The sequence below is a fragment of the Sebastes fasciatus genome, chromosome 19, assembly GCF_043250625.1.
Source record: "Sebastes fasciatus isolate fSebFas1 chromosome 19, fSebFas1.pri, whole genome shotgun sequence".
NCBI lineage: Eukaryota > Metazoa > Chordata > Actinopteri > Perciformes > Sebastidae > Sebastes > Sebastes fasciatus.
Genome location: NC_133813.1, coordinates 25,294,010 through 25,310,126, shown reverse-complemented (window position 1 = coordinate 25,310,126; position 16,117 = coordinate 25,294,010). Strand labels below are relative to the sequence as shown.

Here is a 16,117-nt window from a genome sequence, read left to right as displayed (position 1 = left end):
GTATCTTCACTCTATAGCTTTAAAAGTGCAAGTTGCGTTAATGCCTTAACTTTGACAGCCCTGATTTACATTTTCTATTAAAGACTATTGTGGAATGTGAATTCAAACATTTCAGCATGTGGGTGGGTTCAGTTCACATTTCATGACCCTGACATTCCCGTGCCACTTCAGAGCCACCAGGACCTTCTGCCACCCGGTTGGTGAGACTGCGAGATAAGGACGGACAGAGTGACAGTGACATGCTCCACAGCCATAAGTCGGGAACGTAATTCCGCCGATGGTGGCCGAATGCCACAACGCCGAGTCTCTGATACAGAGCCACAGATCCCCACCAGCATCCCCCCCCACAGCCCAATTTAGCAGCGTGTGCGAGTCAATGAATTCCTTACTGAAGACGGAGGAATGAGCTGCAGATCAAGGATTTAGCATTAATTAGTGAACCGTGTGCACGTGGCCTCAGGGCTCGCTGCCATGCTATTCTTCATGCCACCTCGAATTAAACTTTATGTGGTTTTATACGGCTAATATTTTGATTTGATTTTCCTCTGTATTAAGGAAACACTGAGCACAGTGACGCCCTGGTTTTCAGTGATGTTGTGATGTTACGATGTATTATCAAGTTGTTTTAGTAAAGGTTTTGCAAAATATTAAATTCAATAAAATGGTAAAAAAAAATAAAAAAGAATCATCTCCCCACTTTGCAAGATAACTTGTCAGTTATCTAAGGAGCATGATGAAGGTTTAACACTTAGCTTCTACTATTGCCTTCACTGCAGAAGCACTACGTTAGTGAATAGGTCACATAAAAAAAAATAATAATTACTTCTGTTCTGCTTCATAATCACTAGAGAGAATAAACAATCAATGAGCCATTGACATGACTGCATTAAGGATTACACTTTTGAATAGGCATGTAATTTGAGAAATTTCATTTATTTCCACTTTTTCATGTAAAAATATACATCAAGCAGCAATTTACTGCAAAAAGGAAAATATAACTTTTTTTTTTTTTACCTCAGTTCAAAACGTTGGGTTTGTTTAATTTTGGTAAATTCTACATGGGAGTACATTTGACATTTATTTACGACTGTACTGACAGATACACCTGGACTGAAATTATTTAATTTGTATCGCCATGCAGAGAACACCATTTCACATAATTCAATGAAAGAGTGAAGAGTTCAGAAGTTTGGAAGTTTTTGTGCATTTTTATGTTCAAAAAGTGCAGAAACAAAAACTTACAAATGCTGGAACACAAAATGAACACAGAAGCTACAATCACCATAGAGTATGAAGTCTGTAAACTGCATCAATGTGGAACTATGTACTACATTTTCTGAAGGTGGTCATGGACCTGTTTACAAAAAGATTATTGACTTTTGTATGATTTTCAACAACACATCTGCTTGTATGGATGTCAATAATAGATTTTTCTGTGTCCTAAGAAAACACTCTCAGGCATAAATGACCAAAATGCATATATATGTAGAGAATGAATTGCACTCTGAAAGCTGCTTAAAAAAGATTTTTTTCTAGAAAAGAAAATGCATGTATATCTTCTTCCATTTTATTTAACCCAAATGCAACACAATCTCCGTCCCTTTTCCCTTCCCCGCATTACTGAATGTGGCACAAAGAGCTTGATTGCAGAAAGTACTGTAGCAGTGACGTGGAGCTTTAATAAAACTAGCTTCTCCAACTGGCAAATGTTTGAGGACTTGATCTGGAAGAAGAAATGACAGACAAAGCAGAGAGGGAGAGATTATTGAAAAAGAGTTCCAATGCTTGAAACAGCACCAGTATTATATTATTATTATTATTATTATTATTATAAGGATTACCACAAGACCTACATTATCCATTTGATGCTGGTATTAACATGTTGCATATTATTATTTCTGTCAGCATAAGAATGATAAAGCTTCAAATAAAGTGTTGGAACAACCAGACAGATCATTTAAGTGAGGCTGAGGAGCTTTGTGTTTCTTTTAAAGAGGAAGAGGAGCAGAAATTGGGAATTTTAAGGGGTTCAAGAGGACAAACAAACAAACAAACAAACAGTAGAGCTGGACAGACAGCTTTGTATTCAAAATAAACACAAACACACACAAACACCTTGCGTCTCATGTAATTTCTCAAATATCTGTAAATTGAATGGCAATACAATACTAATTTCTTCTTTCTTTCTATCTCTGGCTTTATTTTCCATCTTAAAGGGACTATTTGTAACTTTCAGAAATGCTTGTTAACAGCGACACCTGTGGCCGTTAAGTCAACGAAAGTCAGCGTCGGGCTCGCGCTTGCTCGCTCTAAATAGACATGAACGAGCATCGCTCAACACAGTGAGGCGACACACGTCAGCTAAAACCACAATATCACTCTATATTTCAGCTGCTTGGCAGTAATGTTAGCTGACCAGACGAAGGTCTCTCCATGAATCAATGCAGATCCTAGTGTCGGCTTTTCCTGCCTCAGCGCAGGCTGAGGCAGCGGGGCTCCGCAGCGGGGCTCCGCAGCGGGGCTCCGCAGCGGGGCTCCGCAGCGGGGCTCCGCAGCGGGGCTCCGCAGCGGGGCTCCGCAGCGAGTAACTCGTCTCCCGACCGCAGCCGGAGAGAACAGAGGAGACACCGGCTCCTGGTCGGAGACGATAACGTTTCTCTCTGCGGAGCCCCGTCACTTCACAAGACACGGGAAACCTCTGTTGGTCTGGAGGAGCTGCAGCAGTTATTTCTGCACAAACGTACGCTAAACTAACTCTTCTGCAGTGTGGAGTGAGCGCGCGTTCACGTCTAGAGGTGGAGTGAGTACGTGAGAACGAGCGCGATGTCTGAGTGAAGGCAAGTAGGCAGAGGAGGAGAGTACAGCGGCAACACGCGAGCGCGCATGTGTCCTGACCCAGTACATTTATACGCTTAAAAAGTTACAAACAGTCCCTTTAATGTTTTTAATATTTTTTTTGTTCATTTCCATGTGAAGCACTCAGTGCATGTAATGCACTTTGAGCTGCATTTCTTGTATGAAAGGTGCTATATAAATAAAGTTTATTATTATTATTTTGATGTTTTTGTGGTCTGGTTGTGGTGGGCTGTTTTTTGAAAATGTTGATTTTGAGTTTTATTCAAAGATGATCGAGGCTCGTTTTGCATATTTGCAAGAAAATAATAGTAATGCGATCCAATAAATGTGTACAGCTCAGCAAAGACACACAGTAAGCATTGAGCTGGATGTACTATGTTGAGGAAGTCACAAAAGAGCAACTGAAAAAGACGGAGAGAGAGAAGGATTATTAACAGTATGTGAACGCGTCCAATAGGCTGAGCCTCGTCTCGACACACTCCTGCACACTCCAGAGTGCATTCCACTGGAACACACCCCGGGGAACGCTGTGCTGCCATGTGACACACAGCAGCAGCAAATGGAGGGAGAAGCAGCATGAGAGACGGAGAGGTAGGAAGTGGGATGGAGGGATGAGAGACCGAAAAGGAGAGGCAGTGGGATGGGAATGAAAATCTAATCACAAGCGGGCAATTAGTAAGGAAGTGCTAGAAGAGCATTCAATCATGCACCTTCCATCTCAGGGACAGCGACTTTCCACAGGGGGTCACAATGATGTGCAGCACTGTACAGTATTTATTGTTTTATTTAATCCACATTAAGATTTATCATTCATTTATTTTCTGTGTTTCAATACAGTGAAATAGCAATAAAGCTGAGTCTGAGTCTAAACGAATAAAGAGAAGAGAAAAGGCAAAAAAAAAAGGAAATAAATGAGGATAGATGAGGCGGTATTAAATCTGAAAGCTTCTATGGGGAACCGCGTTGTGGAAGAAAGATGTGAGCTTCAGCAGAGTTCCAGCACCACAGGCACAACAGGGAGGAACAGACAAATGTGGGTTTGTCCGTTCATTAGTTCACACACAAATGTGTTGACCACACTTACTGGTTTGTAGAACCAAAGGTGTTTCCAGAAAATCCTACGAGATGGAGAAGAGAAGTGATTAATTGGGTGATTGTAGAGGTTTCAGATGTTTCTACTGCGAAGCATAACTTTTCCCAGTATTCCTGGTATTGTTATTGCTTCTTTTCCATATAAACAAACACAATGTCAAAAGACACAAGACGAACACTTTTCAAAATTAAGAAAATAAATAAATACATAATTAAAAAAAGGAAAATAAATGAACTATTGTAAAATAATACAACAATACATATCAAGGATAATTGGGTGATTGTAGTAATAAAACTTGATTGTGAAATGAGAATGCATTAGGATGTTTGACTTTTCATCTTTTGGCACAAATTTCACTGAGTTATCTATGCTAAACAGATCTTTGTGCTGCGTACGTAACATGACCTGACACAGGCAAAGCATCGCTACCCAGGGCTATCAAAGATAGAAACAGAGAAGGTACAGAAAGATAAAGGTGTGGAGGAGCAGTTGGATGGTCTGATGTACAATGTGTTTAATTTATGATTAATGACATTAAAGGCTGCAGAGAAGCAAAGGTGACCAAACACGTTGAGGAGACAAGAGTGAAAAACAAATCACATAGAAATAACTGGGAGGCAGACAACAAGAGATCTCCGATCTTCTACCAAATTTGGGTCTTGCCAGAAAACTCAGAGACATGCATGTTTGACTGTGAGAGACGTAGCTATTTCTACTGTTTGCTGTTCTGAATATTAATTTTTGAATAATAAATAATGTACGTCTGCATTTCAAAGCTTCCTATAATCACCAACTAAAATGAAGTGCACAGGCGTGAGATAAACCACTACATAGTGGATGGGAAATGAATAGGGCTGCCCCCTCTTAGACTAATCATTTCATTAATAACTAATCGAATAAGTCTTTTGGTCTTAGTCGACGAAGATTTCTTTAATTGATTAGTTGTTTTTTATGCTTTCTTCACGCCAAATGACTTATTACAAAGAAACTAATGAGCCCATTTCTGGCAAACACAAGATGTAAAGTGGTGCTTTTGTGTGATTCTTTGGGGAGAAACTCAGTTTTACGGATCTGTCGATTAAATCAACTCAAAATCGTGTGTTAGTCGACAGCCCTAGAAATTACAATTGTGATTTGCACTGCTTGTCTAACTTTATAGGATATAAAGAGGTAAATACTGGACTGATCTCAAAACCTAAAAGATGCTTTGTCATCATTACTATTCACCTGTACTGATGTTGGAAGAATTGCATACAGACTATACCTGAGCCACTGACCGTTGCTGCTGGTAGGACATTTAAAGATGATGAGGGAAGAAAAAAAAGAGGGCAACTAAAGTAGTGGTCTCACCTCCCGCCTGTTGCTGTTGTTGCTGTTGTTGTTGTTGTTGTTGCTGTTGTTGTTGTTGCTGTTGTTGTTGCTGTTGTTGTTGTTGTTGTCCAAAGCCTGAGAAACTGCTGGGCTGCTGACTTCCAAACCCAGGGCCCTGCTGGGCCAGGCCCCCGAATGACGGAGCGCTCTGCTGATTGGCTAGAGCGCCAAAGGACGGGCCGCTGGGAGGTGAGGCAAACCTGAAAACGTAAGCAGATACAGACAACATGATGCGGTGAACAGTAACAAGAAAGTACAGCTACTACAATGATTTAAATTTAAATAAATATCGGATAGTGAACGGAGCTGATGTGACAAAATACTTAGCGACCGGGCTGGATGTCATTTAACAGCTCTGCTTTCAACCAGCAATTTATTTGTACAAAGAGAAGAAAAGGGGAATAAGAAAGAAAAATAATGTATATATTTCTTGTTTTGCTCCTTCCAAGTAAACATGCTACAAGGCAGAAGGTGTCAGATGGTGTCAGATGGTGTGTGTGTGTGTGTGTGTGAGGATTGAGAGGCGGGAGTTTAAACCATAATCCCACTCCTATTGACTCCCAAGGGAGAGAACAGGGAGAATAAGCAAAACAGGAGGGGAGAGAGAGGGAGAGAGGGAGAGAGAGAGAGCAGGCCAGTTTAATCTGCAGGCAGCATGACCCCGGAGTGAGATTATCTGAGGGGAATAATCTAGTCCTGCACAGGGCTCCATAGTTTTGGGCTCACAGCCATGCTCACTGTAACAAAACACATGCACATGGTGCACACACAATGTTGATCAAACTGGAGAAATCATTAAAGTGGAAATCATATAAAGGAGGAAAAGATTTAAAAAAAAAAAAATCTCTAAATTCAAATTAAAAACTTTAATTTTAAATTTTGGTTTGGAAGAAAAGTATACGCATTTCAGTGTGAAAGCAGCCTCGCTCAGTAAATGGATAAGGTTTCCAAAACTTGCTCCATTTGGTTAATTATATTGCTATAATGTTAATAGAGGGTTTAACAATGTGGTGAATGTTGCTCTTCATTTGCTTTATGTGATATGCTTAGTGATGGCGCGTGGAGCGAGAGAGAACACAGATGTTCAGAGTCCCAAAAAAGCAGATCTGACCCTGCGGGCGAAATCAGCCGCTCCGTAGTGTCTGCTAACCGTGTTAACTGGTGACTTTCAGACAAAAGCGTCCGTGGTCGCTCGTAGTAACTTACACAAATGGTCGCTGTTTCTAATAAACACAGAAGAGTATTTAAAATGGATTAAAGTGAAATTGAAGGCTTTTACGAGGACACCCAATGTTCTGTTCATGTTTTCAAAAGCTGCGGTCACTACGAGCAACCACGGCCCATTCGGCTGAGAGTCAGTTAACGCGGTTAGCAGACACTTTGTACGTGTTCTGTTTGTGATGCCGACCGAATGAGGTTTACTTTGTGGTCATTATCGTCCTAGTTAGAGCGACTAATGATACATTTCATGATAACGCCACAGTGAGTTGATTGAGTTCATTTATTCTGTGGCCCCTAACAGTGTCTCAGCCGACTAACGTTAGCTACGTCAGCTAAGCAGTGTTAAAGACGCAGTGGGTAGAAATGGAGCAAATATGATTAAAAAAAAGTTATTTTTATAAAAAGGTCATTATATCCAGACAGTAGTGCATGAGACGCGTAATCTGAAAAGAAATCATATGCCTGTGTGTCCTCCGGAGAACCACGAGTCAATCACTCGCAAACCCCGACCAAACGGTCAAACTAGGCAGCGCTGATCAAATATTAACACTATCGGTTAAAAGAAATATTAATAATTAATTAAAAAGCTGAGCAAAACTCAGAGGAGCAAGGGCTTTTCAGTTTAAGGAGAAAAGCTGGTCCATCTTAACAGCCCACCGTAAGAGGGTCTGAGCCGGCGTTGCAAGATACAGGAAGTTGGCTTTTTTTTCAAAGCGTTCACAGAGCATAGTACGTTTCTTACCCAAATCCTCCCATGCTGGAAGCCGCTGTTCCCTCTCCAAACACTTTACCAGCGGAGGGAACCATGTTGTTGGGGAAGGAAGGGCTTGAGCCGAATGTTGCTCCAGTACCAAATGCTTGGGAACTACCAAAGGAAGGGGGACTCCCGAACACTGGAGCGCTGCCAAAACCACCTGTAGTGGGAGAAAGAGATAAACGCTTAAAAAGGTGTTGTAGCAGAAAACAGTAGAACATATCCAGAGAGTTACATGGTCCTCTGCACTGTTTCTGTGGCTTTTACATGCAGCATGGTGTGACTATAGCTTCATAAGATATACATCCTTGGTGTGGTCTGAACCGGGGCTGACACTACCTAAAGGGTAATAACGGTACACAAGTATAAAAATGAGTATTGTTTTTGTTCATAGTTCCAATAAAAGTGAATATTTGTCCCTGTCTGAACATGGTGAATACAGTTACAACAATGTGTCTTGTTGTGTACAGTGTATTATTGTTTTGGAACAACACTCTGTGACAGCTTAAAGACGGGATGAATACCTCACACCAACTGAATGCCTCAGAGGTAGGATTGGCAGGGGAGAAAGGGTGCGCTGAAATTACAGCCTGGCTACCAGCATGCCCCAGTAAATAATTGATTGAGCTAATGTAACAAGATTACATTCCCTGTGCGTTGGCCAGTGATAGGGCATTACTATGCCGAGTGGTGCCAATATCCCAGCGCAGCTAAGCGATAGCTTGGATGGCTACTACAATGATCAAGACTGTTTTTTTTTTTTTTTTTTTAAAATCAAGAATTGCAAAAAAAAATTAAAAAGACACATGCTCAATTTACATCTTTAAAACCAAGTTATCTATTTGGGAAGAATTAAGTTAATTCTTCACACTTAAGCTTGCTTTTCAGCTAATTTAATTTAATTTAATCCACTCTAAATTGTTAATCTGCTAAATAGTCTTGGTGCCCTGGCATATGGGAGCATAGCAGGCAGATTAGACCATGTGAGATATCTAAATAAGCTAAATGTCTTTTTTTATTTTTTTTACAAATTTATTAAGGACAGAATCAGCAAAGCACTTTTAAAGCTGTGAGACCATAAACCAAACAGACCACATGACTTGACACTTGATATTAACTCCAGCATACATGCCGTTTTTTGCATGCATTATAAATGTGTTATTTTTGTACCTATTCTAAAATGGTTTATTTCTGGTGTGTTCTTTATACTATGGCAGTTTTCCTAAAAATTAATTAAAAAAAAGTTGCTATATATCGCAAATATATCACAACATATTGAATCGTAACCCCTGTATCATGATACACATCGTATCGCCAGATTCTTGTCAATACACATCCCTAATAATGACTATTTTAACTGTATGGTATAGTTAACATACAGCACGCTGCTGTAAAAGGTAATGAAAGTGCACTTAAATCTACACTTTTTAACCCATAACATTGCAGCTCTGTTGAATAGTGATGATTTTTCAACATATACATCACTTGCATAAAATGTCAATGTTTAAATAATGTAGCTTAAAATAGATAATTTAAAGTTTTTGTGTAGATGCCTATGTACTGTGACTTATAGTGTTGAGAAGTAACATTGCATCAGCAGTGTTCTGGCAGGTAATGACAAAGCATGACTATCTTACTTTCTGCTCTGCTGGGGCGAGGAGATAATGGCACTAGCTGTAGCTCAGGTGATAAAGGAGAAAGCAATGTCAAGAGTCAGCTGATGTCTAAAATGTGATTATGTATTGGAGCCCAGGGTTTCTATTACAGCCATCCCACTATCACTGAACCTCACACATCACTAAGTCAGACCCCCAAAAATGACAACGGAGAATATCAAACATCACTAGTACAAGCCTATCAGGTGACTGTGTGGAAGTGTGGAATTATGACATTATCTAATAACACCACTACTTACACCAATCAGCCATAACATTAGGACAGCATGGGCACACTGACCGGTCTGCGGCTACGCAGCCCCGTACGCCACAAAACTGCGATACACTGTGTGTTCTGACACCTTTCTATCGGAACCAGCATTAACTTTTTCAGCAATTTGAGCTCCAGTAGCTCTTCTGTTGGATCGGACAACCCGTGTCAGTCTTCGCATCAATGAGCCTGGGGTCTGACCCTGTCGCCGGTTCTCCTTACTTGGACCACTTTTCGGTATGTCCTGACCACTGCAGACCGGGAACATCCCACAAGAGCTGCAGTTCTGGAGATGCTCTGACCCAGTCGTCTAGCCAGCACTATTTGGCCCTTGTCAAAGTCGCTCACATCCTTACGCTTGTCCATTTTTTCTGCTTCCAACACATCAACCTCAAGGACTAAATGTTACCATAACATGCTTCATAGAAAATGCGACCATATTGTAACTATTCTACACAGACCTGCACACTTGGAACAATAACGAACCGGTCTTCAGTGCATAGAGTTGAGTGTGGGTTTATTATAGTAAAAACAACTTGTGAATCGATCGATGATTGTTGAATTGATGGAATTTTCAGTGGAATGCACGGAACGCAAATACTCGTGTCGACCTTGGTGTGAAAGGTTTGAACGCGAAAAAACCCAAAACAAATTTTTGGCATTTCCGTTTTGTTTTCATCTCTGTTGTGAAAAGGCCTTAAGGATGTATGAACACCACATGGAAACAAGTCTGGTCTAAAAATGTCAGCACTATAAATCATCTGGTAAAATGTTAACTGCAAAGTACAAGCAAGCATCATTTTCATAGAGTGGATGAAACAGTAAGGACTGAGGAACCAAAGTACTATTAGAATAAAAGGCAATATGAGGAAAGCTGTACCTGATTTTGTCGGGCTAGAGTAGGAGCCAAATCCCTGGGCTGCGACACTCCCTGCACCAGTGCTGAAGGTCCCTGAAGGTTTCTGCTCACCAAAGGAGGACTGTCCAAAACCAAAGGTCTTGGCACCGCTATCCCCAAACAGACTGTTGGCACCTAGAGGAGAAACAGGCAAATAAATGTAGCTTTCAAAGACAGTAAAATGGGGGTTTGCTTCTGGTACAGTTCCCATTTGGCTTCCAGTATGGTAAAGGTGTAACACTCACTACACAGCATGTAAACAGAAGTTAGAATAAAAAATAAATCAGCAATCTTAATTCTTCTTACAAATTGCATTAGCCTACCTGTCTGACCAGGCTGCCCAAACCCTCCGGGGGCGCCGCCGGCGCCGAATGGGTTCTTGTTGGCAGCGTCTTCGCTCGGTTTACCTCCAAGGCCAGAGAAGAACCCTCCACCAGCAGGTGAGCCCGCTGGGTTGGCTGGATTTGAGCCAAACAGAGTCCCACCAGATGAGGGCTGCTGCTGCTGGGAGAGAAATGTTCGTCATACAATGTGTCCAAAAGAATGGGATTTTTCATTTTAATTTAAGACAATACTATTCATAGGTTGCTCTATCAATCAATCAAAAAGAAACAATGGATGATACCTGTCCAAATACACTTCCATTGCCAGCTTGTTGGCCAAACACAGGGGGGGCAGTAGAGCAGCCAAAAGCTGGAATAAATGGGAAAAGAAGAATACAGTCAAGACTGATGCTGTGTTCACAGTATGAGCGACACAGCACAGGCTATGAGTCATTTTCAATGGGAGCCGGGGACATGAAGCTACAAACTGATGCCCGACACTTGTCACTGCGTGACACACTACAATTAAAGCTGAGCTGGTCTCAACCTATTTTCAGCGTTTCAATGAAGTGAAGCATCAACAAATCATATGTTTTTGTTTTACCCTGTTCCATTCCATCTAAAAAAAATAGCTAGTTCCCAGTGTTATTTAACGACGTAACTACGTCAACGAGCGCTTGAGCACTTCAACAGCGACTTACCGACAATGTAGCTGGCCACGCTTGGCTGTTTTGTTGCTTTTGTCACTCGTAGTGTGAACATAGCTTGAGACATTCTTTGCACTACTAGATGTCATGTAGCCGATGATGCCATATAAATGTCCTAGTCACTATTATGTGTCTTTTAGCTATCTTCCTTTTCTTCCCCTAGTATCATAAAACAGAATGAGCTATCTCTGGAAACTCAGAACCCCTCCTTTAAAATCTGTGGACAGGAGTGACAAGCTGCATCTGACAGATGAGCTGATACATTAACATCAGCTGCCCACGGGGACACAGACATTCCCACACTGTGTTGGGAATTTAGAGAATCTTTGGGAATGGGACAATTCCCCTCATGCCCCCCTCTTTACTCAGACTGCCTCACCACCCCAAATCTCACAGCCAGTCCCACACCTCCAATCCACTCAGGCAGGCAGTATACTACAGACACAATTGGGTGTCTTCTCTCCTGCAAGATGATTCAACCAAAAGAAATGTCACATTTGACTTGAATCACCACAAAATGTGCAGGATGTTCAGCTGAATGAGTTGATATTTTCATACACACAACCTCCTTTACTGTTCACTATCCTTAACAAACCTAATACAATTAAGTTGTGTCTGACATTGTTAGCTTAAACATTGTCAGACACAACTTTAAGGGTAACTTTGGTATTTTTCAACCTGGACCTATTTTCCCATGTTTTTAACTGACTAATAGCGACAACAATTTCTAAAACTGGTCCAGTACTGAGGGAAAGTGCTGTAGATGGCAGCTACTCTCAGGCTGCAATATGGTGCTATTGGGGCAAGCTGGCACCGTCATTTACGTCCTCTAAAAGTGCTTGTTTTTGCCATGACAGGCTCTGATTGGTATTATTAGTGTCTGACATTATGGAAAGAGTCCGGATCAAGTGTAAGAAAAACATTTTATTTCTCTGTAAGGTCCTTTCCATTATGTTGTCAAACACTTACCAACAATCTGAGCCTGTCAGTGGCAAAAACAAGCACTGTTAGTGAACGTAACGTTACATTGACGCTGCTCACTTGCCCTCGAAGCTCGTTTTGCGGCTGCCGGTTACAGCGCTCTCCCTTAATACTGGACAAATTTCCAAAATTGTCCCCATTAGTCACTTAGACACAAAAACATGGGAAAATAGGGTCCAAGTGGAAAAATACCGAAGTTACCCTTTAACTATTTGTAGCTGTGTAGTTCTGATTAGTAAATATAACACCAATTTGAGTGACAACAACGTCTCTGGCTGACTTGTTTTTACAGCTGACTGATTTGAAATTGAGAACCTTGTATACCCAATTATTTTGAGAGCCTGAAGGTGTCATTTTCCCAATTTATAAATAGCCACAGGATTCCAATATGAATTTGGTGAACTGAAGATACTGTGTTCAGGTGCAATAATATAATGACGTGAGTCAGTCAGGTTCAGTGTAGCACTAGCTATTGAAACTACTTGTGTCATTGAAACTATAATTTGCATATGCCATAGCACATGGAAGAAAAATGAGAATGAGAATCACTTGACGAAAGAACATTTTGGCAATAGTTTAAATCTAGCCTAAAAACAACCGCTCACATGCAAGAACATGTACTAAAAGAGACACACGGCCGGCCGGCTATGTCAACAAAGCACAGAAAAGTTTGGATTATAACACACACGGAGGGACAGCGACTTCATGGCTAAATAAACTTGATCGGGAGTCAGGACATCTCTTGCTATAGAAGTGAGTGTTTTGTAAAGATTATACTGCTATTACATCCCACAGAAATATTAGGTTTCATTACTCAGCTGACAGATATTAAACCGTTAGCCACAAACTCATACCATATTTTACCAATGAGCAGTAAGAAATCAAGTGCAGACTCACACTCACCTGAGGGCTGTCCAAAGCTGAACCCTGTAGATGAGGATGTGGTGGTGTTACTTCCAAACACAGACCCTTGCCCAAACCCAGTGCTCTGGCCAAATGCTGGTGCTGTGGTTTGTCCAAACAGCCCTGTGCCAGTGCTGCTGGCTGTGATGGCACCGCTTGTGCCAAAGGAGAAGGAACTGGCGTTGGTAGCAGTAGCGGCACCAAACAGACTTCCTCCAGTAGTCGCGCTGTTAGAACTTGCTCCAAATGCTGCTTGGCCGAAAGAAAAGCCACCGGATGTTTCGGTGTTGCTGGCCGGCTGGCCAAAGCCAGTCGCCTGGCCAAACACAGAATTGCCAAAAACAGTTCCAGTCGATGCACCAAAGGCAGTTGAGCCAAATCCTGTGGCTGCTGGGACTGAGGGGGCTGCTGGGACTGCTGGGGCTGCTGGGGCTGCTGGGGCTGCTGGGGCTGCTGGGGCTGCTGGAGGTGCAGCAGGTTGCCCAAACACAGTGCTAGCAGCAGTGGTTGTTGTACTGTTAACAACTGTAGGGGTGGGAGTGGTGGCTGCAGCAGCAACTGTGCTGATAACTGGTGTAAGTCCAAGGGAACTGCTGTCTGTTATTGCAGGTGCAGGTTGAGTAAAAATGGAGCCTGGTTTGTCAGAGCTGGGCACCTGAAACGCTGTTGGAGCTACCTGGGAGACGGGTGCTACAGCAGTGGGCACATGAGCAGTGGTGGTGGTGGTGGTGGTGCTGTCTGGGGTGGCTTCTATTGTGGGAGCCGCAGTGGCTGGTGTTGGAGGGGTTGCTTCAGTTACTGCAGTGAAGTAGGAGGGAGGGTCTGGGGTAGGGGCGGTTGTGGGATAAGGAGGTGCGGGTGTTGGTGCTGGAACGGCGGCTGCTGTGGTTTCCGTGACAACTGCGTCCGCTGCGGGCTCAGGTACTGCAACGGGACTAGCGCTCTCTACAGCTGCTGCAGTAGCAGGTTCTTTTTCAGGGGGCGGTGTGGGTTCTGAGGGTTGTGGGGAAACTTTTGGTTCCTCTGAGGGGTCTGAAGAAGCTGTGAGAAGACTACCGAAAGACGTGGGTGAAGCTGAGGCAGCTGAGCTAGACTGGGGAACAGAGAAGGCCTGCTTGGCGTTTGGTTCAGGAGGCTTGAACAAACTGCCTGACACTGCCCCCTTGGACAAGTCTGCTCCTGTAGAATCTTCTGTAGACTTTTGGAGACCTGCAGCATAGCCAAACTGTGCTGCTCCCTTGCCTATACCAATTCCAGTTTCCCCGAAGGTAAATGAGCCAGCGGCGGGTTTGGTGGCTGAATCTTTAGCTTCTTCTCCGTGGCCCACACGTAGTCCAGAGAAACTGCCCAGAGTCTCTCCTCCAACTATCTTTAGGGGCTGTTGCCCTGTCCTGGGGGCAGTTGTGGTAGAGGCGGGTTTGTCTCCTGAGATGTTTGGAGGCAGGGTGGGAGATGCAGTGCCGAGAGCAGGGGAGGTGGAGTTTGGGGTGAGGGAGAACGGCTCCTCTCCAGGCTGGCCAAACATCATTTTGCCGTTTGCAGCAAAGGAGAATTTACTTACATCCTTCGCTGGAAAAACATAAGTGAAAAAATAAACACAAAATGATAAAGGCGTATATATTTGACATCATCCTACGACTATCTGGTACCAAGTTGCTATATTGTTTTTACCTTGTGACATTCCAGCTCCCTGTGCAACAGAGGCGAAACTGAAGGCTGCGGGCCTGCAAGAGAATATTTAAGTCACAATGAACCAACAGTGAGAATATTATTTCGATTTTGATCAAAGCGATAGAGAGCGGTAGGTGAATGTTCACCTCCACCCACACCTCCCTCACATGTATGTCAGATTAGGAGTCATTAGAAACTAATAAATTAGACCATAATAACACTCTTTTAGAAAAGTACATGACCCATGATATTGGTTTAATAGCTACTTCCACCCACAAGCTGACAGTAAAGTGCAGTTTTATATATGATGGAAGGTATTAGTTGGTAGCCCTAAATCACATTTGATGAGTCAGGATGAGTCATCAAAATTTCAACCCATTACCGGAAGAGGAAAGGGAGAGGTTTTTATATATATGCATACTCAAAAATAAAAAAAAATAATTATAATAAAAAATTTAAATAAACTAAATCATGAACATATAACTAGGGCGGACCCAAATGCTTCGAAGCTTCAACCGTTGCCATGGTAATCGACCTCCAAATCAGTATTCGAATGCTTCGTTTTTTGTGTTAATATAAGTATGTTATAATAAACTATAAAAAACAAAAAAGCTCATGAAATAAGGAATAATCCCACGACATTATTCATATTCAACATTAATTATTATTAGTTATTCAGCATTGTCCCCGGGGGACTGAAATGGGGTTGATCTCAGCGCTGCCTAGTTTGACCGTTTGATCAGAGTTTGCGAGTGATCGACAGCTGCTCAGAGACGGCAAGGCTCCAGCTCGGCTCTGATTGGTTGTTTTCCTCCCGTCTGTGAAATCTTGCAGATGCCATTAGGAGCACCGACGGACAGAGACACATGATTTTTTTTCAGATTACCTGTCTCATACACTACTGTCAGGATACTGCTGTTTTAATTTTCATAAGCTGACTCACCCTGATGCGAAGGAGAAACCTTTGCTGGAGCTTTGCTCTGCTGAGATAGCAGGAGTCGCTGAAACGTCGGTTTTGGGCGGTTGACCTGAAAAGACATATAAGGTTATGAAGTCAATAAAATCTATATAAGGTGTCACCCTTGCAAACTAAAATGTTGGGATTTTGCACAACCACAGTCCAGAATCAAAAGCAATGTTCTTGACAGCAATTTTGTTTATGTGTAACCAAATCTGGGCAACAGGTAAGAGGAAACTATGTATGCACGTATCTAACCAGCGCTTACCAAACACGAAGCTCGACTGTGGGGCGGTTGTACTTTCAGCGGACAGCTTCTGGATACCTTGGGAAGGATTCTGCACAGATCGTTGTAAACAGGCATTGGCTATTAGAGCTTAATTCTGCAAAAACTTAATACAGAGAGACTATACACCCATTATGTGTATAATATTAAAAATCATTACGCAGCTTCC

At 42.3% G+C, this 16,117-nt stretch overlaps 1 protein-coding gene across 6 annotated transcripts in view; it reads right to left on the bottom strand.

Annotated features, from left to right (window-relative positions):
* Positions 1 to 914: 914 nt before the first annotated feature.
* The window catches only part of nup214 (nucleoporin 214), a 39,526-nt gene continuing 24,323 nt past the window's right edge, over positions 915 to 16,117 (bottom strand). For 2 of the 6 annotated variants that reach the window (XM_074618509.1, XM_074618511.1), the window contains exons 26-36: positions 15,931 to 16,000; positions 15,648 to 15,732; positions 14,705 to 14,757; positions 13,028 to 14,602; positions 10,745 to 10,812; positions 10,443 to 10,623; positions 10,102 to 10,254; positions 7,284 to 7,455; positions 5,300 to 5,520; positions 3,941 to 3,974; positions 915 to 1,723 (exon numbers count right to left, since the gene is read on the bottom strand). In XM_074618509.1, coding sequence (XP_074474610.1) covers positions 1,687 to 1,723; positions 3,941 to 3,974; positions 5,300 to 5,520; positions 7,284 to 7,455; positions 10,102 to 10,254; positions 10,443 to 10,623; positions 10,745 to 10,812; positions 13,028 to 14,602; positions 14,705 to 14,757; positions 15,648 to 15,732; positions 15,931 to 16,000 — 2,649 coding nt within the window. In that variant the 3' untranslated portion in view covers positions 915 to 1,686. The remainder of the gene's footprint in view (positions 1,724 to 3,940; positions 3,975 to 5,299; positions 5,521 to 7,283; positions 7,456 to 10,101; positions 10,255 to 10,442; positions 10,624 to 10,744; positions 10,813 to 13,027; positions 14,603 to 14,704; positions 14,758 to 15,647; positions 15,733 to 15,930; positions 16,001 to 16,117) is intronic. The other 4 variants (XM_074618512.1, XM_074618514.1, XM_074618510.1 and 1 more) reach the window with 3 other exon arrangements.